The sequence below is a fragment of the Jaculus jaculus genome, chromosome 7 (genome assembly GCF_020740685.1).
Source record: "Jaculus jaculus isolate mJacJac1 chromosome 7, mJacJac1.mat.Y.cur, whole genome shotgun sequence".
NCBI classification, from domain to species: Eukaryota; Metazoa; Chordata; class Mammalia; order Rodentia; family Dipodidae; genus Jaculus; species Jaculus jaculus.
In genome coordinates, this window is record NC_059108.1 from 68,638,774 (window position 1) to 68,663,560 (window position 24,787).

Consider the following 24,787-nt stretch of genomic DNA (forward strand, 5'->3'; position numbering starts at 1 on the left):
GGCTTAGTAGTTAAGATGCCTGCCTGCAAAGCCTAAGGACCCAAGTTTCATTCCTCAGGACCCACATAAGCCAGATGCACAAGGTAGTACATTCATCTGGAATTTGTTTACAGTGGCTGGAGGCCCTGGCACACCCATTCTCTCCCTCTATCTCTCAATAAATACATAAACAACAACAATAATAAACAGTCACAGGCATGGGGAAGAGTGGCATAGAATTTTTTATTTTGAAAAGTAAAACGTTACACTTGATGGAAGGTGGGGCTCCTGTTAACAAATGTGATTACAAAGCTGGTCTGAGCGAGGAACTTTCACTGGACTCTCCAGCTGCACACCCAATCAGATCACAATTAAATACAACACTGAAGAATTCACATATCCAACAGGCTGCCATCTCAAGAATTTTATCCAGGGGACATCAAAATGTGAACCTAAAAGAAATAAGTAGAAAGATAAATGTCACAACCCAAATGCTTCATTAGACAGATATAGATTCCTAAACTCAGTACAGTATTTAAATTTTATTTATTTATTTATAGGCAGAGAGTAAGAGAGAATGGGTAAACCAGAGACTCTAGCCATGGCAAACAACTACAGATGCATGTGCCACTTTATGCAACTGGCATGGGTACTGGGGAATCAAACTCAGTTTGTTAGGCTAGACAGGCAAGTGCCTTAACTGCTGAGCTATCTCTCCAGTGCCAGTGTTTAGACCAGGCTAGAATAACCGGAATGAGGCAAATATTTTTCACAAAATGTTTTATGGAAGTCATATCTGGAAAAATAATGTTCAAATTTAAATCCTAAGTTCACCAAGGCAAGAATGACTAGGAAACAAACTCCATGATTGCATAAGTCACTCTACTCCCTGGATCCAAACTCCTTATGAAGAGGAAGTGGGGGATTATAGTTTACCAAAAGAGTTGTTTTTTAATGGGGGGGAGGGTAGGGATCTAGAATGCTTTAAAAGAACTAGTTCCAAGAAAGGAAATATAAATATTCTCAAAACTTGGGCTGGGAAAATGGTCAGTGGCTAAAGGTACTTGCTCCAGAAGCCTACCAATTGGAGTTTAGATGCCAGCAGCCATTTAAAAAGCTGGACATGCAGTGGCAAATGCCTCACTCTGTCTGGAATATCAATACCTCTAAGGCAATGGAGGCAGAATCAAGAGATTCCCAAAGCTTGCAGTCCAGCTAGTCTGGTCTTGCACTCTATCTTAAATAGGAGAAAACTAACACCCCAAGTTGTCTTCTGACCTCCACACACACAGTGGCAAGCAGGATCCTCTGCCCCCACGTACACAATAAAAACTTAAAAATTCTCAAATACTAACAAAGGGCCAAAGGTTTTAGAAGTAATAATTTAGTTTTCACTTAAAGGTAAGTTACTTTTGGTAAGATGGGAAACAACAAGCAGCAAGAGAAGTGGCTAGGCTGCTTGCTCAGAGCTGCATGAAACTGCAATCTGTACATTACCAGTGCCCCGGTAAAGCCGGATGAACAAAAGGATACAATCATATAGAATTTGGATGCAGCAACTAGAGGCCCTGGCAGGCCCATGCACTCTTACCCTCTCTCAAATAAACACAATAAAAGAACATTTAGAATCCAAATATCCACTACTAAGTGTCCACACAATCACATAATTCCAGGGACTGGATAAGTCAACTTAAATTTCATCAATATAACTGCCTAAAGTGTAAAATGGGGATACTGTTTATCTACCTCTATCACAGGGTACATGGTGAAAATTACATACATTAATGTAGGTAAATATATATGTGTAAGGCACATAAGTCCTGAAAATTTGGTAATGTGATAACTGTAAAATGTTTACAAATGTTCAATTTTGTAAAAGGCCTTATACAAATATTGTGCTGTTTTTAAGTCTGTGCCTTTAACCATTGAGCCATCTCTCCAGACCATATTGTCTTTTCTGTGAATAGTGACATCTCAGCACCTCACCTGCATTGACTAAAAAGCAAAGCCAAACTTAGGATCCACAAAACATAGGGACCATCACAAATGACATTACTAAAAAGTTAACAGCTATGACAGACTTTTCATTTTCTTTTTTCTTTTTGGTTTTTTGAGGCAGGGTCTCACTGTAGCCCAAACTGACCTGGAATTCACTATGCAGTCTCAGGATGGCCTTGAACTCAGTGACCCTCCCATCTCTGCTGGGATTAAAGGCATACGTCACCACGCCCAGCTAATAAGAGACTTTTATGAACAAACAAGGGCAAGCCCCTCACTCTATAGAAAGAAACTGAGGCTCAGAGGCATGCCTACTTGTCAACTAACAGAACAACATCTACAATGTAGATCTTCGCACTTGCCACCCCTGCTCTTTCTCATCACAGCCTTGCATGTGAATCTTCTCACAGGTATTTCCCTCCATAGCACTTCATGGGCTCGGACACTGCACAGGCATCCAGGTCACTAATGTTACATTACTTTCCTGCTGCTAAGGTGATTTATTCATACCTTCACTCAAAAGAACATGCACTGGGAATGTGATAAGGTCCCTACCTCAAGGAACTTGAGAGTGCAGTGGAGGGCAGGAACATGAGTGAACAACTTCAAAACTATAGGACAAATGCAGCACATTGAACCTGAGAGCCAGAGAAGAGGCTCTTGTAAAGCCTAATGAGTGGTGATGACTTAGACACCAGAGATGGAAGCTTAGAGAAAATGAGCCAGCAGGACAGGAAAGCACAAAATTCTTAACCCAAATTTACCAGAACACAAGCTGAGTGGTACACACCAATAATCCCAAAACTTAGGAGGCTGAGACAGGAGCATCATGAGTTTAAAGATAGGCTGAGCTACACATAGCAAGAATCTATCTCAAAACATAAACAATCTACTTAATATCCATTTCCCTACTCTCCCTCCTCCTGGCTCTCCCTCTCCAGTCTTAAACAGATCAAATGGAAAACAATGGTTAAGCCACCAATTACAGAGCCATCAATTACTCTTGTTAGTAAATATTAAGACTAGTAGTTAAGAATCTCACTAGCAACCAGGGGAGATGGGTTGAACAAAAATCATACTTCACTTCCTTCAGAAAAACTTTCTGCAGATCCAGATAATTGCTCTTGGTAAACATGTTTGGTGGCTGGACCTAATTCAGTATAAGGTGGAAATGTTTGAAAGAAAAATGAAATTAAAACTAAATAGGACCCATCTGTCAACACAAAAAGATGATTGTCAGTGGGAACTCATCGTTGAAAGCAATAGAAGGATAAGAATAAACCAAAAAGGTACTTTTCAAGCTGACAGAAAAAGAAAGCACAAGTGAAGACACCTGAGGGTCTACATACATAGGGTCTTCCCAAACAAACACTCCCAGGTCATGCTGAGGTCTGGAGTGCTTGTGTTCCTAACTCAACACTGCCCACTGCTGGCCAGGGTGTACAGCAACCTATGACACAGCATATAAACCCTTTCCTATGACTGGGGGGAAAAATTATTACAAAGATTAGTGGTTTCTTCTCCCCAAATTCAACTTCTCATATGCTTTCTATATACTGGTTCAGCAAAGGAAATGTACAACCCACTAGGTGGCAGCAGAGCTTAAAGAATAACATTTAGAGTCTCTTCCAAAGATAATGACAGCAGACACAACTGCCTGTTTACAAACAGTACAGCCTGCCCCAATTTAAATGTACTGCCTAGGCCCAAAGCCTTCTTGCTTGAGCTACGACTAAACTGAATTTTTAAATTCCCAATGAGAGAATGTCTTCATTATATATATATTAAAAAAAAGCAACACTAACACAATTTTAGCTCAGGCCTTTTGGCAAACAATCACCCCACCCAGGGAGCCAACCACACTTTAGCCTGGGTTTGTCCCTGTGTCACCTTTTCTCTGGTCCAGGCCAAAGTCATCAGGAATATGAATTCCCAAACTGTGACCCAATGTTACTCTGTCCCTCTTTTTGTCATTTCCTTTCAGAAATCTGAAATAAGCTAACATTTTTTGAAAAGAGTGTCAAAGGAACAGGAAAAACAAAAACAAGGAATTATTGCAGAATGCATACAATTTTTAACACTTAAATCTACTAAGTTTCTGTGTCATGCATTTATTTTAAAAAAATGTATGTACTAGGCTGGAGAGATGGCTTAGCAGTTAAGGCACTTGTCTGAAAGCCAAAAGATCCAGGTGCAATGCCCCATGACCTGTGTAAGCCAGAGGAACAAGGTGTTACATGCATCTGGAGTTCGTTTGCAATGGCTGGAGGTCCTGGCATGCCCATTCATTCTCTCTCTCTAATTTCATCTGCTCCCCACAATAAAAAACTATTATTATTATTATTATTATTTTTTTTTTTTTTTTTGGTTTTTCGAGGTAGGGTCTCACTTTAGCTCAGGCTGACCTGGAATTCTCTATGTAGTCTCAGGTGATCCTCTTACCTCTGAGTAGTATCCCAACTGCTGGGATTAAAGGTGTGCACCACTACGGCCAGCAAGAACTTTTTTTTAAATGTATGCACTGTCATCGTGCCAAAAACTAATCCTCAGGTGTGCATGCATTCTTGGGACTCAAGAAACATAATAGGAACATTTCTACTTTTTTATTTTCATTCTTATGAAGGTCTAAAAAAATATTGAATGTACTTTTGACCACCTGATGGCCACCATATAGCCAGTATTACCTTGTAGTATAGCTGAAACAGCTAACTTTTGTGTGTGTTTATGTATGTTTGTATGCATGTTCATGTATGTGTGCAGACATGCATCACATGTGTGTGGTGTGTGCCAGAGGCTGACTTTGGGTGTCTTCCTCATTCACTCCCCACCTTATTTTTTGAGACAGGGTTTTTCACTGAAGCTCACTAATTCAGTCATATAGCTAGCCAACAAGTCCAAAGAATCCTCCAGTGCTGGGACTATAGGCACCAGCTCTTACATGGGTGCTGGGGTTATTCAAGCTTTCAGGGCAAGCACGTTACCTACTGAGCCATCTTCCCAGAACCCAGAGATGCAAATTTTTACCATTTTTTTTTAAACTACCATCTTTGGACAAGGGTTCTAATCTCATGTTCAGAACATGTTGTATCAACCGATCTATGTATTACATTAGTCCTGGCTAAATAAAATTGCCATGCAATTTAAGTCTTACCAATAAAAGGCACTGTGAGTGGACAAAGATTCAAAGGGAACTTCAGCTGACTCTATAATGTTTACATGCTCAAAATCTGTTCAATCCAGGATAAATGTTTGTTATGCTATTTTCCTTTTCATATGATCATAGTAAAAGTAAAGAAAAGCCGGGCATGGTGGCACATGTCTTTAATCCCAGCACTCAGGAGGCAGAGGTAGGAGGATCTCCATGATGTGAAGGCCACCCTGAGACTACAAAGTGAATTCCAGGTCAGCCTGGGCTAGAGTGAGAACCTACCTTGAAAAAACAAAAAAAAAAAAAAAAAAAGGAAAGAAAGTAATGTGTGAGGATGTGATAAAATACTTGTAGTATTTTTCATATATTTTTGTTTTCGAAACAGGGTTTAGCTATGTAACACAGGCTGGCCTCAAATTTGTGAGCCTCCTACAGAGTGTTGGATGTCAAGCATGTGCCACCACACTTGGCTACTGTGGTATTTTTTTTAATCTTTTTTTGTTTATTTTTATTTATTTGAGAGCGCCAGAGAGAGAGAGAGGGAGAGAATGGACACACCAGGGCTTCCAGCCACTACAAACGAACTCCAGACGCATGTGCCCCCTGTGCATCTGGCTAACATGGGTCCTGGGGAATCGAGCCTTGAACCGGGGTCCTTAGGCTTCACAGGCAAGCATTTCACTGCTAAGCCATCTCTCCAGGCCTAATGTGGTATTTTTGAAAGTACCTTCTTTCCTTAACTCTGCAAATGATAAATACTATATATGTTTATATGTAATAATCTTACATAAAATGGGATATAAATAGTTGTTTGTTTTTAAATTGGTCTAGCTTTCTTGTAGAGTCAGGTGTGACAGTGCACATCTGCAATCCAGCACTTGGGAGACAGAGATAGTAAGATAAGGAGTTCAAGGGCATCTTTAGCTACATTGCAATTATGAGACCGGCCTGGGCTACATGGGATCCTGAGTGAAAAAAAAAAAAAAATTATAGAGATTTCTTGCAAAGCTCTCTGAACCTAACTAGCTATCTGTCAGTGAGAACAGAAAGCTTAACTTTGGAAATAAAGTGAGGTACAGACAAGAAACAGTGAAAGCTTGACACCATGAGCACTCACCTGTTAACTTTCTTCCTCCCATGAATTATACTGATTTTTCTAGCTCAAAGATGTTTTCATTTGATATGTCTTTTCCTACATATCTGCTGGTTTTAAATATCACTTTCAAATTCACACAGAAATCACATAGATTTTTTTAATACCCAAGGCTCAATTGGAAAATATGGAGAATGTTCAACTTGTTTTATTCTACCTTCTGAGTGGGCATAAATATTAAGAACTCACTTGGAAACTATGTTTAACATATTTTGGCACACTGTACATATAGCTGAATTAAAACCAAATATAAAGGGGAAGAATGTATATTAGCAAAATTGAAAGCCAGGCAAGATCATATATGTCAAGTAACAAATGTTCTAGGCAATCCCTAGAGAACAACATTGAGCTAATCTATGACCTAACTGCTTTCTACAGAATGACTTAACACTACAATCTGTGACAGCAAGATTGTGATCCTTTGAGCCCATAATTCCCAGTTGAACAGGTAGCCTTGTGTTGTTAATATGGTCACAGTGCCATTTCTGCTGAGCCTGCTTTGTGTCGTAATTTTGAAATATTAAGTTCTTAGCAACAAATTCCTCTTCTAATCATGACAGCCCTAGGAAATAACTTCTATGATTTGGTATCTTCCTGAGGCTAGAGAACACCCTTGAAATATTCCCTGTCCCCTTCCTATATACATACTATGACTCATCTAGAAAAAACTTGACAAATGCGGCAACCAGAAGACTTATGGCCTTCAACAGTCTCTGTCAGAAAGTGCAAGAGTAATTTCCAATAAGGATGTGGTAACACTGGAGGGTAGTGTTCTAGCTACCCTCAAGGTATCCACTGAAAAGAGTTACAGCTCCTCTCACTGGCTGCCCCTGCTCCCAGTATTCACTCTCTTCCAGTTACTCAGAGCAGTTTGATGATACTCTCATCATGCATCCTTTTGAATGTCTATTTACAGGTCATCTCTATAACTAAGCAGTTCACTTTTTTTTTTTTTTTTTAAAGATATGGTCTCAGGTAGTTCAGCTCAAGAGATAGCCAAAGATGACCTTAAACATCTAATTCTTCTACCTCCACTTCCATAGTCTGTGCGGGCTCAAGTGTGCACTTCCCTCCCCCCTGCAAATAAATAATTAAATTTTTTTAAAAAAGATTTCTGAACGGAAGTGGTCGTGCATGTCTTTTAATCCCAGTACTCGAGAGGCAGAGGTAGGAAGATAACTGTGAGTTCAAGGCCAGCCTAGAACTACAGCATGAACTCCAGGTCAACCTGGGCTACAGCAAGACCCTACTTAGGAAAAAAAAAAGTTTCTGAAGATTAGGATTAAAACAATAGCTTTCCTAAGTAGTGACTGAAAGAGGTTTGTGCTGGGCTATTTTTTTCCCAAAGGAGTTTATTAATTCCTAAAATTCTCTTTGGTTACTATCTGGTACCAACATTAAATGTTATAGGTACAGACAAGGAAGAATGCATCCTCTGAGCTATGTGATCACTGTGCCAGGAGTACCACTGTATGAAGCTCCGCTCTGCACCTTAACTACATGGCTCAGGAAACAATCTGGATTGTTCTGGGCCCATTTTCCCATTGTAACAGAAAGTAACGATCCTGAAATATAGTTTGGAGAACATCCATATGCTTATTAGAGCTTTAAGATTGCTTGGGAGGGAAGGAGGGAGATGAGGGCACACCACCCATGAAGGAGAGTAGCAAGCAGATAAATAGGTTCATCTCCACTTCTGCCTTTTGAGCTATACAAGAGCATGTTTAAGAAGGGGAAAAAATGGCTTCACTGCTAAACATGGGAAACAGCAAATGAACCCAAAGTTTACGACATCTTGTTTTAAAGTCTTCTCCCAAATTAATCCAATTTCCCCTCTGATCTTTAGGATACATACTAATTAGTAAGTAGCCAGAGTCAATTACTCAACCCTTTCTGAATTTCTGTACGGGTAAGTGCTGCAGGGCAATGGTCCGTCAATTAATATCACCTGAATGCACAATTAGAAACAAACTTAAGAAAAACTCTAAGAGCAAAAACTGCCATTTGTGTTTCTTTATAAAGACTTTTTTAAAAAAATTAAAAAGCTGGAGAGATGGCTCAGTGGTAAGGCACTTGTTTGCAAAGCCTGACAACCCAGGATCAATTCCCAGGTACCCATGTAAAGTAAGATGCACAAAGAGGCCGATTCATCTGGAATTCTGTTATAGTGGCAAGTGACCCTGGAATGCCCTCCCTCTGTTTGCAAATAAATAATAATAATATAAAGAGTAAAATAAATATAAATCTTTAAGTGCACACCTACAATCCCAGTACTCAGGAGGCTAAAGCAGGTGACTCAGAAGTTTGAGGCAGCCTGGGTTACATAATGAAACTTTGTCTCAAAAAAAAAAAAAAAAACAAAATAGGGGGCTGGAGAAATGATTCAGTGGTTGAGGCACTTGCCTGCAGAGCCTAACAACCTGGATTTGATTCCCCAGTACCCATGTAATACCAGATACACAAAGTGGTGCATGCATCTGGAGTTCATTTGCAGGGGCTGTAAGTCCTGGCACACCCATTCTCTCTCTTTAAATCTGCCTTTCTCTCTCTCTCAAATAAATAAATAAAACAAAAACAAAACAGGGACTGGAAAGATGATTCAGAGGTTAAGGTGCTTGTCAGTAAAGCCTAATGCCAGATGCACAAAATGGTGCATGAATTTGGAGTTCATTTGCAGTGGCTGGAGACCCTGGTGCACACACATTCCTTTCCCCCTCCCCCCATCTAGTTTCTCTCCATAAGTTGAATACATGGGCCAGAGCTATCTATGACCATCACTTACAGGCTCCCAGTCACGATCTTATCATGAAGAAAACAGGAACAGCTCAGCCAACAAAGTTCATGACTACAAGATGCAGGATCGTGCTGGCAAAGAGGAAATCAGCAAAGGCTCGCTCTGGGGAGATGCCTTGGAAATCAGCTTTGTTCTGTGGGTTGATCTGTATTCTCAGGCAAACTGCAAAAGAAACAGAAGTCAGGATCTACAAGTTTGGACAGGGTATGTAACTCAGATGGTAGAGTGCTTGCCAAGCATGCCTAACGCCCTATGTTCATTCCCTAGTACCACCTAAATTGAGTATGGTGATACAAATCTATAATCTCAGCACTCAGGAAGTGAAGGTAGGAAGATGAGAGTCTGTTCAAGGTTATCTTCAGCTTCACAAGGACTTTAAGGCCAGCCTTGGTAGCTATTCTGTCTCCAGAAAAAAAAAAAGTCATCTCCTGGATGTGGTGGCCTGTGTCTTTAATCCAAGGACCTGGGAGGCAGAAGTAGGTGGATCGCTATGAGTTTGAGGCCAGCCTGAAACTACATAACAAATTCCAGGTCAGTCTGGTCTAGAATGAGACCCTACCTCAAAAACCATTTTAAAAAGTCATTATCTAGAATTATAAAGCAAATATGAAAGTATGACTGCTAATGAACACACATCTTATGATGCAGCAGCTCTGCCCAAACAAAATGAATGTCCACAAGCTACCATCAGTCATGGGCTACAAGAGGGCCTACACCTATTAAATTCTCTACAAAAAAAGTAAGGGTTATCTCATTTGTCCTGGTGCTAACTTACTCTCCGTTGGAGAATCTCCTTCTCTTTTTCAGACAGATGTAGATCCTAAGGAGAGAGCCACCCCATCATACCTCAAAAGGGCCCCAGCTGAATCTAAGGAAAATTAGCAAAACAAGCAAAGGTGCTGTTTTCCTGATGAACCAAATACCAGCACAAGGGGGAAGGAGACCAACACAGAGAAAACCCAACTCCTAACAAGTCAGACAGCCAGAGCCTCAGAGACCCCCAACACCTCATCACTGAAGCACAACAAAAATGAACCCAACATGGCTCAGGGAAATTTTGCGGAAGAGGGGGTGGAAAGAATGTCAGAGCCACATGTTGGGTCATGATATGCAGAGACATTTATTGTACCAATAACTGTGGGCTAACTCCACAATGCACGACCCATATACCTCAACAAGGAGGGGCCCCTGGGAAGGGGGTAGGTCACGGATGAGCCTAATAATGGTGCCAAACTGCCTGTATTTGCTGAATACAAAACTAATAAAAAAAATGAATGTCCACGTGCAGCAAAAGGCTTGTCCAGGAATTATACCCATGACTATGACAGCCTCAAGCTGGAAACTCTAAACGGCCATCACCAGCACAAAGAGGCTTGGGGGTGTAGTTCAGTTGGTAGATTGGTAGACTGCATGCCTAGCATGCATGAAACCCGAGTTGGATCTCCAGCACCACATAATCCCAGCACGTGAATCCTTCAGTACATAGAAAGTACAAGGCCAGCCTGGGCTATAGGAAACTCTCAAAAATAAAACAAAAGTTAAAAAAAAAGTACAAAGGATAAATTATGGCTTACATACACAATAAATTACCATATGGCAATGAAAAGCAACTTCTGGGGCTGGATCCTGCATAAGCATTAGGGCCTGAGGGGACTTTACCTGAGTTCAAATCTCAAACTCATGTAAACAGCTGGGTGTAGCCATGAAACCCCAATCCTGTAGAGAGGAGCCAGAAAAACAGCAAGCTTTGAAATCGGTAAGCAAACAGGTGAATGAGTGATGGAGAGGGACACTCAAAGTTCTCTTCCCCCAACACCGGTGCGCCCGCAGGGCATTCTCTCAGCATGTATACCATACACACAGCACACATATAAACACACACAAACAAACAACTATTTCTGCTATATACAATACAGATGAATTCCGCAACTGGTGGGCAACACAATTTAAACATAATAAGGAGATGCTAGCTGAGCGTGGTGACACACACCTTCAACCCAGCACTCAGGAGGCAAGAGGTAGGATGAGTGCCATGAGTTCAAGACCACCCTGGTTCTACAGAGGGCGTTCCAGGTCAGTGTGGGCTAGAATGAGACCCTACCTCAAAAAAGGGTGGGGGGATATGCTAAGAATCTATACAAGTTTAAAACTAGGAAAAATAAACATAGTGGAGCCAAGCATGGTGGCACACGCATTTAGTCCCAGCACTTGGGAGGCAGAGGTAGGAGGATCGCCATGAGTTCGAGGCCACCCTAAGACTAACTAGTGAAATCCAGGTCAGCCTGGGCCTTACCGGGGGAGGAGGATAACTGTCATAGTGGCTCACACCTATAATCTCAGCACTTGGGCAGCAGGAACAGGAGGACTGTTACAAGTCTGAAGCCAGCCTGGGCTTTAATCTTAAAACAACAAATTTTAAAAAGCAAGATAAACCAAATCTAGGGTAACAAGTCATGACAACGGCTTTTATCACTCATGAAGAGAGAAGTGGCTGGGAAGATCCAAGGAGACTCTATGGCACCAAGAAGCTTCTCTTTTGATCAAGGTAGTAATTACATCAGAGATGTCAGGCTGGGTGGCACACATTTGTAATCTGAGCACTTTACTTTCAAGGAGGATGCAAAAGGACCATCAAGGCCAACCCGGCTACCACAAACTCAAGGCCAGCCAAAGCCATGTGAGACCCTGCTCACAAAAACAAAAATAAAAACTAAAAACTGGGGCTGGGAAGATGATTCAGTGATTAGAGGTGCTTACTTGGCAAAACCTGCCACTCTAGGTTCATGTCCCCAGCAACCACGTAAAGCCAAATGCAAAAAGAGGTACAATTACCACCAAGGAACTCATAGTTATAAGTAAGTAAACTATCTGATAAAGTTCTAGCAACTGCTTGTGTCAAAACCCAGAAGACCTAAAATACAAATCTTAAAGAATTTCACCACCACTTTCTTTGAAGTTTCAACATGGCACACTAACAACAGTCACCAGTGACATAGAAAGGAAGCTACAGAAGGGTATTTTTCTAAAACACCTTAAAGCCTATGAGAAATTGTTACACTATTTTAAAAAACTCAAATTTACTTCAGGAAAGTCACTATTAAAGAAATAGCAATGAACTGAAATCTGGTCAGAAGATGAGAACCCTATCACACTATTAACTCCAGAGTATGGAGACACTATGGAAGTGCCATTCATCTTTTCAGGCACACAAACCCTTCAAATATGAAGGATACGGGTTGAATCAGAGCAACCAATTAGAATCCTGCTGTGAAAAGTACTATGGAGAGGAAATTTTCCAAGGTGTACTTACCATTTCCAGAATCTGGTAAATCATCCCCAGGAGGATTACAAATTCTTGAGATAGAATCTCTTTCAGATTACAAGCTTGCTGCTCTCACCTCTCTCCCCAGAGGACTGGGATTTCATGGCTCCACCCAGCTGATTATATGGGTTCTGGAGATTCGAACTTAGGCAGTCTCAGACCACCCCTCCCCTCAGGCCCTTACGCTTGAACAAGATCCAGCCCCAGAAGTTGCTTTATATTGCCATGTAGCATTTTATTGTGTGTATATGCCACAATTTATATTTTGTACTGTTTTTTTCCTTTCATTTTTAAAAAAAACTATTTACATTTATTTATTTGTGTGTGAGAAAGAAAGACGGGGGGATGAATATGGGCACATTAGGGCATCATGCCACTGCAAACAAACTCTGGAAGCATGACCCACCTGGCTTTATGTAGGTACTGGGGAACTGGGCTGTACTGAACCCAGACCATCAGGCTGTCCAAGCAAATACCTTTAACCACTGGGCCATCTCTCTAGCCACCCCCCTTTTTAATATTTATTTTTTTATCTTTATTTATTTGAAAGAAAGAGACATATAAGAGAGAAAGGGCGTGCCAGGGCATCCAAGCCACTGCAAACAAACTCCAGACACATGTTCTACATTGTGTACCTGGTTTATGTGGGTCCTGGGGAATCAAAACTGGGTCCTCTGGCTTTGCAAGCAAGCGCCTTAAGCCATCCCTTAAGCCCATCTCTTTTGTTTTAGAAATAGTCTCCTATAGCCCAGGCTGGTCTTGCAATTGCTATGTACCAAAGCATTCAAGTGCTGGGATTATGTGGTGCTGGGGATCAAACTTCATAAATGCAGTCTACCAACTGAACTATATCCCAGCTTTCTTTGTACTACTGATGGCCAATCAGAGTTTCCAGCTTAAATCGCACGTGGTGGCATATGCTTTTAATTCCAGCACTTGGAAGCAGAGGTACAAGGATTGCTTTAAGTTCAAGGCCACCCTGAGACTACATAGTGAATTCTAGGGCAGCCTGAGTTAGTGTGATACCCTACCTCAGGAGAAAAAAAAAAGTAAAACAGTTTCCAGCTTGAGGCTGTCATAGTCATATGTATTACTCCTGAACAAGCCTTTTGCTGCACATGGACATTCATTTTGTTTGGCCAGGACTACTGCATCATAGGACATGTGTTCATTACCAGTCATACTTGCATATTTGCTTTTTAATTCCAGATAATAAAACTCTCCTATTTCTGCCTCCCATATCATCATTAGCATTAGTATCAGCATCAGGTTGCTAAGAATACAGAAACCAGCCACAGGCTTCTAGCTCTTTCTTTGCTTTTCTAAAATTTCATTGTTTTTGTTTAGAAGGGGGAAAGAATCTCATTCTAGCCCAAGCTGACCTGGAATTCACTATGTAGTCTCAGAGTGGTCTTGAACTCATGGCAATCCTGCTACCTTTGTCTCCTGAGTGCTGGGATTAAAGACCTGTGCCACCAGCCCAGTTTTCTTCTGTTTTTTTCATTTTATTTATGAGACACATTGATTTTAATATAACTTTTTCCTTGTTTTAAACATTTTTAAATGTAATTTCTTTTTAAATATTTTATTTATTTGAGAGACAGACATGGGAGGGGATACACAAGGGCCTTCAGCCACTGCAAACAAACTTAAGATGCAGGTGCCATCTTGTGCATCTGGTTTGCGTGGGCACAAAGGAATGGAACCTGGGTCCTTGGGCTTCATAGGCAAGTGCCTTAACCACTAAGCCATCTCTATAGCCTGAGTATAATGTTTCATGTAACATTTAGAAGAATTTTGAAAAAATAAATTATTTGTATCATTAAAAAATCCATGCAGTGTTCCTCAAGCACCCAATATGTGAAAGAAGATATGCAGGGAGACAGACAAGTTGATGGCTTGAATTAGATGATTTGTGCCACATTACTTGGATGCAAATTTGCCAAATCTGATACTATGAAAAAGTTGAAAAACTTTTCTAATGTCTGACTAGTAAGTTTTAAAACATCGTTTTCTTATAAATCATAACTGAGTATGTTCGCTTATTTCAATCTTCAGTGTTAGTCCAGCCAAAGGAAGGGTAGGACTCCTTACAATGTTCTCCCCGCAGACACAAAATGACCTGGACATCCATGACCTCACAGAGCCTGACACTACCTACACAAGACCATCATAATAAGAGGAAAAGATCATGACATCAAAATAAAAAAGAGACTGATTGAGATGGGGAGGGGATATGATGGAAAATGGAGTTTGAAAGGAGAAAGTGGGGGGAGGGGGGGTATTACCAAGGGATATTTTAAATAATCATGGAAGTTATTAATAAAAATTTGAAAAAAAAATTATGTGAGATCTGCACATCAATTTACAGAAAAAAATCTGAACTTTATTTTATTTGGAGATGAGGGATACATAAGCGGTTTTTGTTAACAGATTCTTTTTTAAAAAATATATTTTATTTATTCATTTATTTGAGAGAGACAGACAGAGAGAGAGAATGGGTGCACCAGGGCCTCTAAACACTGCAAAGGAATTCCAGATGCATGACCCTCTTGTGCATCTGGCTTACATGGGTCCTAGCGAATTGAACTGGAATCCTTTGGTTGACAAACAGCTTAACCACTAAGCCATCTCTCTAGCCCTATGAGAACTTTTTGAAGAGAATAGTATATCTAGCAAAACTTTTTCACATAAATGAATCTTCGTGATTTTTTTTTCATGCTGGAAAATAATAGTGTTATGTGATCCACATTTAATCAGTCTATTACCCTTCTTTGCTGGCTTTATTGTCCCCTTTTTAACTTTAAGAAAATGTGTTTAAAAAAATGTGAAAAACTACCATCACTGTGCATATAAATACTCAAACTATGTGTGCTCTTCGGTACCTTTCCAGCCTCATAATTAAGGTTAGCAGGAAACTCAGGGACACTGTCGTGGTGATCTCCATCATCTTGTCTAACTTAGAACCATTTTTCAGTTTATTATGCAATAGACAGTCATTCTATAATCAGCCAACTCTGGTTTAGTGCTCTGCTCTGTCTTCCTGTCACAAAAGCCATTTTGATTTTGGTTTTGGTTGGTTAGTTGAATAAATTTGTGACACTCAAAATATTTGATAGTAAAAACAAGACTTCCGGCCAAGATGGCGACCTCCTAACGGCGCTGCAGATTCCCAGGAAAGAAAGGAAGACTTTAAGGGTTCACTGAGTATTTTAGGGGAGAGCAATCTCCAAAAGATTGCCAGTGGGAGGGCACAGAGGGGGGAAAAACAGGGAATCACTGATTCCCTAGAAGGCGGGTAGCCCTCCCTTACCCCAAGCAGCCACCTTTCCTACAGTCCCAGCTTCAGGAAACTCCTGCACTTCCTGTAGGAAAAGGGTCCCAGGCCAACATAGTTTCACTTGCCTCACTGCACAGAGTTGATCACCCTGCCACCCCTGCCCATGAGTGACCTTGGCCAAGCTACACCTGGTCGCCCGTTGGAGCTCAGGTTCCTTGGATCAATTTGCGCACCAAAAATCTACCACACCAATTGATCCCTGCATGTGGAAACTTAAGACTGCTCTGCCCACTCGCTTATTTACTGCTCCAGCCACCCACATCCATGCGAGCCCAGGCCCAGAACAACTGCCACGTAAGTCCAGACTGAGTCTGTCACTTGCGCCAGTTCAGATGCCATCCCCTCCCTGTCTGCATCCCACAGACCGCAATTGTACTGTTGTGCAAGAGAGCAAACTGCTTACCGGTCCCAGTGTTCCCCGGCCAGAGTTTGGGCCACTTCAATGCTTGATGCCTCAGTGTACCAACTTGCACGAGCTCAGGCAGCTTTGGCGCCATGGCCAAGCAGGTGCCCAGGCAGTTTTGGCAAGTGTGAGCCAAAGCCCAGGCAACTTGGCAACTGCCACAGGCTGCTTCCGATTCCCATTGTGCTTGAGCCCAGGTTGACCTACCCACCTATGTTCCCATACACTGCGATGGGCAGACCACACACAAAAAGAAATAAGATGAGAAATCAAAGGCAAGAAAATCCAGTTAGATCACCCAGTCCTACAATGAACCTCTCTAATCAAAACATAGACGAGTCATTAGGATCAGAACACCAAAATGAAGCTATGAGCAATGCAACCCTGACTAAGCTACTGGAAGAATTTGCAGAAAACAACAAAGGACCGATAATCATGTGGATGCTGCCATCACTAGACTGGACCTAATAGATAAGAAAATGGAAGGAGTTCAAAGACAGTAAAGAGATTTGAAGAAGAGTGAAAAACAGGAAGACCTCAAAAATCAGCTGGTGATGCTAAATGAAGACATAAAGAAATACAAGGATAAATTTCAAGAAGTATCAGAAAATCAGAAAATGATGTGAAAAGGGAGCTTGACAGAGGAATGGAAATTATACATAGAAAAGTAGTAGAAAATGAAAACCTAATTGAAGAAGTCCAAAACTCTTTAGAAGCTCTCAAGAATAGAGTCAGCCACGTGGAGGACTGAAACTCTGATCTGGAAGACAATATGGAAGAAACAGTTCAAGAGCTCAAAAATGTAAGTTCAAAAATTTCTGTGAACAGAACATGAGAGAATTGTGGGATACATACACTTAACATCCTAATATCAGGATCATTGGAATACCAGAAGAATAAGATATTCAGGCCAAAGGCATGGAGAACTTATGTAACAAAATAACTGAAGAAACGTTGCCAGTCTCTTAAAAGAAAGGCCCATCAAGATACAAGAAGCCAACAGAACTCCAAACAGACTGGACCAAAGGAGAAACTATCCAAGACATATTGTCATTAAGACACTAAACATTGATACCAAAGAGAAAATCCTAAAAGCAGCTAGGGAAAAACAGCACATCACTTTTTAAGGTAACCCCATCAGAATTACTCCAGACTTCTCAATGAAAATCATAGAGCTAGAAGGACGTGGAATGAAACACTGCAAAGTCTAGAAACCTATGGCTTCCAACCCAAACTACTCTACCCAGCAAAATTAACCCTCACAATACATGGTAAAAGAAAAACTTTCCATGACAAAACTCAGCTTTACAATTATATGAACACAAAACCAAACCTACAGAGAGTATTTCAGGAAATTCTCCACAGAGAAGAAACAAATAATCAAACCCAAATCCCTACAAGGAGCATATCACAATAACCAAACTGAGAGTAGGCACAAAAAACACCAAAGTCCATGAAAACACCAAACCACATATACCATCACAATATGGCAGGGATCAAATCAAATCTCACAATCATTACCCTATATATTAATGGCCTTAATTCACCCATCAAGAGACACAAGCTAACAGGATGGATCAAAAAACTAGATCCCTCAATCTGTTGTCTTCAAGAAACCCACCTCACCACTAAAGACAGACACATCCTCAGGGTGAAAGGGTGAAAAACAATATTCCAAGAAAACAGGTATAAGAAACAAGCAGGTGTAGCTATATTAATATCAGATAAAATAGACTTCAAACCAAAAATAATCAAAAATAGAAAACAAATAATGCCACTTCCTACTAATCAAGGGAATGATCCATCATGAGGATATTATAATCACAAATCTGTATGCACCAAACACAAAGGAACCACAGTTCATAAACCAACCTACTTGACAATAAAACAAAAATAAGCACCATCATAGTTGGGGACTTCAATATACCATTATCAGTAATAAGACATATCATCCAAACAGAAACACAACAGGGAACTAAGAGAGCTCAACAAATCCATAGATCACTTATACATGACAGACATCTATAAAACTTTCCATCCCAAATCCACAGACTACACATTCTTCGCAGCACCCTTGGAACATTCTCTAAAATAGACCATATACTGGGTCACAAAGGCTGCCTCCACATACTTAGGAAGATTGACATAATTCCCTGCATGATATCAGATCACAATGCTATATTGCTAGAAATTAACAACAAAAGAACCACTAAAATCCCAATGGCACCTAGAAACTGAACAGCACACTTGTAAACAATAAATGGATAACGGATGAAATAAAATATGAAATTGTAAAATTTCTAGAATTGAATGACAATGAGAACACATCATACCAAATCTTATGGGACACAATGAAGGTGGTCCTCAGGGGAAAATTCATAGCACTCAATGCCTTCATAAAAAAGACAGAGAGCTCCCAAATCAATAACCTAACATTCCACCTAAATGCACTGGAAAAGCAAGAAAAGTCCAACCCAAAGAGCTCCAGAAGGAAAGAAATATTTGAAATCAGAGCAGAAATTAATGAATTGGAAACCAAGGAAACAAGCTAATTGACAAAACAAAGAGCTGGCTCTTTGAAAAAATAAACAAGATTGACAAACCCCTGGACAATTTGATCAAGCAAAAAAAAAGAGATGCTTCAAATTAACAAAATTCAAAGTGAAAAGGGAGAGATCACAACAGACATTAGTGAAATTAGGAGAATCATGAGGACGTATTTCAGAAGCTTCTACTCCACAAAACTGGATAATGTGGAGGAGATGAATAAATTCCTGGGCGCATAGCATCTATCAAAGCTAAACTCAGAGCAGAATAATCTCCTCCATGAACTTATCACAATCATGGAGATTGAAAAAGTAATAATACACCTCCCCCAAATAAGAGTCCAGGATCAGATAGCTTCTCAGCTGCATTCTATCAAACCTTCATGGTAGAACTCAAACCAATCTTCCTCAAACTGTGCCACACAATTGGAGAACAGGGAAAGCTACCCAACACCTTTTATGAAGCTAGTATCACCCTAATTCCAAAACTAGGCAGAGATGCCACAAGAAAAGAAAACTACCAAAGCCGGGCGTGGTGGCGCACGCCTTTAATCCCAGCACTCGGGAGGCAGAGGTAGGATGATCGCCGTGAGTTCAAGGCCACCCTGAGACTACATAGTGAATTCCAGGTCAGCCAAGACTAGTGTTAGACCCTACCTCAAAAAACCAAAAAAAAAAAAAAAAAAAAAAAAAAAAGAAAGAAAAGAAAACTACCAGCCTATTTCCCTGATGAACTTAGATGCAAAGATCCTGAACAAAATCCAACAATACATCAAAAGCATTATCCACCTTGACCAAGTGGGATTCATCGCAGGAACACAGGGATGGTTCAATATATAGAAATCTGTCAATGTAATACACCACATAAGGTTAAACCCAAAAACCACATGATCACTTTGATAAGATGCAGGAAAGACCTTTGACAAGATACAACATCACTTCATGATCAAAACATTGGAGAGAATTGGCATGGTTGGTTCATATCTTAAAGGCAATATACAAAGCTCCTAAGGCCCAAATAATACTTAATGGAGAGAGACTGGAGGAATTCTCATTAAGAGCAGAAACAAGACAGGGTTGTCCAATCTCACCTTTGCTTTTCAAAATAGTATTAGAAGTCCTGGTTCAAGCAATTAGACAGGAGAGGGAAATAAAAGGGATACAATTTGGAAAGGAAGAAGTTAAGTTAGCTCTATTCGCTGATGACATGATTGTATATGTAGAGACCCGAGAGTCTCCATCCCAAAACTCCTGAAGGTGATTAACTCCTATAGCAAAGTAGCAAAATCAATGCACAAAAATCAGTAGCCTTTCTAATGCAAATGACAAAGATACAGAGAAAGAAATAAGAGACATGGCCCTATTTTCAATAGCAACAAAAAAGATAAAATATCTTGGAATAACGTTAACCAAGGAAATGAAAGAGCTATACAATGAAAACATAAAAACACTCAACAAAGAAATTAAGGAGGACATGAGAAAACGGAGAGACCTCCCATGCTCCTGGATAGGCAGAATTAACATTGTGAAGATGGCAATCCTAACACAGGCAATATACAGATTCAATGCAATTCCAGTTAAAATCCCTATAGTGTTCTTCAAAGAGATAGAAAAAATGATCTCCAATTTCATATGGAAAGGCAGAAGGCCTCATATATCCAAACATATCCTCAGCAAAAGAAATACCTCTGGAGGCATCACCATACCTGATCTAAAACTTTATTACAAAGCCATAGTAATAAAAACAGCATGGTACCGGCATAAAAACAGGAGTATAGAACAATGGAATAGACTTAAGAACCCAGACTTTGGGTCAAGCAACTATAGCTACTTGATATTTGACAAAGGCCCTAATATAGGCTTGAAAAAATTTAGCATCTTCAACAAATGGTACTGGACAAACTGGATAACCATATCCAGGAAACTGAAACTTGATCCACACATTTCGCCATGCACTACACTCAAGTCCAAATGGATCAAAGACCTCAATATAAAACCAGAAACTCGAATACTACTGGAAGAAAATTTAGGAAGTACTTTCCATGATATAGGAATGGAAAAAGACTTACTGAACAAAACCCCAGTAGCTCACGATCTTAAACAGTTACTCAACCAATGGGAACACATGAAGCTGAAGAGTTTCTTTACAGACAAGCATACAATAAGCAAAGACAATAGATTACCCAAGGAATGAGAGAAAATATTTGCTGGTAATCCAACCGACAGAAGCCTAATCTCCAGAATCTACAAAGAACTCAAAAATCTAAACAGTAAAAAGTCAAACACCCCACTCACAAAATGGGGCAAAGCGCTGACCAGGCAGTTCACAGAGGAAGCAATACAAATGGCAAACACACACTTAAGAAAATGTTCATCATCCCTAATCATCAGAGAAATGAAATTAAAACAACTATGAGATTCCATCTTACTCCAATAATGATAGCAAACATCAAAAAATCAAATGAAAATAAATGCTGGTGAGGATATGGAGAAGTAGGAACAATTATCCACTGCTGATGGGAATGTAAGATTGTAGAACCACTGTGGAAAGCAATATGGAGACTTCTGAAAAAGCTGACTATAGAGATATGAATAGACCCAGTTATTCCCTTACTGGGCATCTACCCTAAAACCTTTAAAGCACAGGCCAAAGGAGATTTGCTCAACCATGTTTAGAACGGCTCAATTCGTAATAGCTAAGAGCTGGAATCAACCCAGATTTCCATCACTACACAATGGAATTCTATACAGAAAGTAAGAATAAAATGACACAATGAAATTTAAGGAAAAATGGTTGAACCTGGAACAGATCATTCTCAATGAACTTACCCAATCACAGAAAAAAAAATTGCCACATAGTCTCACTCATCTACAGCACCTAACCTGAATCTACCCAAGATGCCGACATACCCAACAAGCATCTTGAGGACTAGACAATAGGGTGGGTGGAGAGGGAGGGGACGGCAAGGGAGGGGTTAGGGGCCACAAACCTAGACCCAAATGGCAATGGTACCATAAAATTCTACGCCCTAAAAAGCAGACTAAATGGCTGAACCTTCACCAGGCCCTTACAGGGAACACCTGAGCCACAAGACACTGGAGAGGATATGATGAAGACTGACCTTAATATTCTACAGCTTCTCTCCCTCCCTCTCTCTCTCTTAACTGTCTTCTATTAGTTATATTTTTCTTCATTTTCTTAGTGGGCACTGACCTGTAACTCCCAGGACCAGCATGTGGCTATCATCCACAATGAGCTTTTGATCAGAGACCTACAAGGTTTCCTAAATAAAAGACAGATTTCTGTCAGAGTACTTGATGACCTACCAAAGGTTAGTGATAAGACCCTACTGCTGAAGACACCTTTTGTGGTTAACAGGTAAAATGGAATGGCATGGCTGGAAGCTGGAAGAGAGTCAGTCCCCAGACAGTGCGTCTAGTGCCAGAAGGTGCTACATGGGCGACTGGGGGAAAATGACCAATATATGCCCAAGCAACTCATGGTCTAACCAACTTAACAGCAAATAACCTGTCATGATGCCCACTTAAGTGCAACAGTGGCACACAGCTATGGTGGGGAACCAACTGCTCTCAATTCGGCTAACTGATCCCCTCAGTGGTACGAGACCTACAGCTAGAGCTGGGAAACAAGTCAGAACCATATCCAAACATAAGCCCACACTCTCCCTTACCAAGCTACCATCAATCGTGGTTTACAAGAGAGACTACACCTATTATATTCTCTATAAAAAAAAAAGTAAGGACTATCTCATTTGTCTGGTGCTAACTTTTGCTCCAATGGAGAATCTGCTTCTCTTTTTCAGATAGATGGAGATCCTAAAGAAAGAGCCACCCTGTCATACCTCTGAAACTAAGAACAATTGATAAAACAAGCATGAGTACTGTTTTCTAGGTGAACTGGGTACCAGCACAAGGGTGAAGGAGATCAACACAGAGAATAATCAACTCCTACCAAATCAGATATCCAGAGACTCAGAGGCCCCCAAACACCTCATCACCAAAGCAGAACAAAAATGAACCTAACATGGCTCAGGGAAATTTTGCAGAAGAGGGGGCAGAAAGAATGTCAGAGCCACATGTTGGGTCATGATACGCAGAGACATTAACCTACCCGTAACTGTGGGCTAATTCTAGAATGCATGGCCCATATACCTCAACAAGGAGGGGCCAAGGGGAGAGGGTAGGTCACGGATGGGCCTAATAATGGTACCAAACTGACTGTATTCGCTGAGTACTAAACTAATAAAAAAATATTTTTTTTAAAGAAGTGACAGTCAAAGGGGAAAGTGGGGGGGGGGAGGGTATTACCATGGGATATTTTTTTATAATCATGGAAAATGCTAATAAAAATTTTAAAAAAAAAGAAGTGACAGGAGTGCTCAGCACTGAAACATCTCCATCACACTTTCCAAGGCTCAGAGTCCATTGTGAAAGAGGTAGCAAAAGAATGTAAGAGCCAAAGGAAGGGTAGGACTCCTTAAAACATGCTCCTCTAGACACAAAATGGCCTAGATATCCATGACCTCACAGTGCCTGACACTATCTGCAAAAGAACCATCATAATAGGAGGAAAGATGATGACATAAAAATAAGAGACTGATTGAGAGGGGGAGTGGATATGATGGAGAGTTGAGTTGCAAAGTGGGAAAGGAGGGTATTACCATGGGTTATTGTCTATAATTATGGAACTTGTCAATAATTTTTTTTGTTTTGTTTTGTTTTTCAAGGTAGGGTCTCACTCTAGCCCAGGCTGACCTGGAATTCACTATGGAGTCTCAGGGTGGCCTCAAACTCACGGCAATCCTTCTACCTCTGCCTCCCGAGTGCTGGGATTAAAGGCATGCGCCATCACACCTGGCAATAAAAAATTTTTAATTCAAAAAAAAAAATACCAACATTTGATCCGATTTCATCTCAGCTGTACTGTATCTGGATATTTTGGATGTTATCAACAATCATTTATGGGGAAGAAAGAACATTTATGAAACCATAAAGTGTGACATTTATGAGTAATGTTGGCTCTGAGTAAGTTTTTGAAAACTTAGTTGACATTTTAGATCAACTGAAAAAAAGCATGACTTCTGAAATCTCTGAATGCCTTCTTCTCAGTATTATCACTGTTTATTGAAATCTTTTCTTATTAAAATATGTAGTTTTTAAGACTTTTCATGACAGCATTGTGTAATTTTTTAGCGTGGGTATATGGGATTATCGCTTGCATGTTAGCATATAGCTGACATGTATTTTTTGTCTATTCTTTATTACATATATACATACATGGAACTGAGTAGTTCAATGCTATGTATGTACCATCACCAAGCTATTGTCTATGAGAAACATGTAAGATACTGTATTTACAGACATTGTTAGAAGTTTATAATGTATCTTTCTATCCTGTTTTACATGTATGTTATATAACACTCAAAAAAGATCTTTTTTTTTTTCTTGATTGAGAAAAGGATATAAAGTGCCAAATCCACAATTTTGTTAATTGAAAATTGTTAATTGTTTCACAGTACTTTATTATACTGGATGTCGTGTCTTTCTTGGGCTTTTAGTTAGCTAGTAAATAAATACATTAGATACTTCTGGGTTTCAATTGGGATTTTACATGGCTTGCATTTTAATTCTTTCGTTCTTTGTTGTTACTATTAACCCATAACATTAATTTTATTTTTATTTTTTAATTTTTGGTTTTTCGAGGTAGGGTTTCACTCTAGCCCAGGCTGACCTGGAATTCACTATGGAGTCTCAGAGTGGCCTCACACTCACAGTGATCCTACCTCTGCCTCCCGAGTGCTGGGGTTAAAGGCATGTGCCACCACGCCCAGCACCATAACATTATTTTAATAAATTTTATAATACCAACCTAAAAAAATCCACACAGGGCTGGAAAGATGGCCTAGCAGTTAAGGTACATGTCTACAAATCCTAAGGACTCATGTTTGACTCTCCAGATCACACATAAGTCTTAGCTACAGTAATAAGGCAAGAAACATACATAAAAGGGATACAAATTGGAAAGAGACCAAATTATCACTATTTGCAGATGATATGATTCTGTATATAAAAGACTCTAAAAA

General features: G+C 40.1%; 1 protein-coding gene across 2 annotated transcripts in view; it reads right to left on the reverse strand.

Annotated features, from left to right (window-relative positions):
• Positions 1-203: 203 nt before the first annotated feature.
• The window catches only part of Dad1 (defender against cell death 1), a 39,960-nt gene continuing 15,376 nt past the window's right edge, over positions 204-24,787 (reverse strand). The window contains exons 2-3 of one of the 2 annotated variants that reach the window (XM_004661778.2): positions 9,061-9,234; positions 204-431 (exon numbers count right to left, since the gene is read on the reverse strand). In XM_004661778.2, coding sequence (XP_004661835.1) covers positions 9,104-9,234 — 131 coding nt within the window. In that variant the 3' untranslated portion in view covers positions 204-431; positions 9,061-9,103. The remainder of the gene's footprint in view (positions 432-9,060; positions 9,235-24,787) is intronic. The other variant, XM_045154924.1, reaches the window with a different exon arrangement.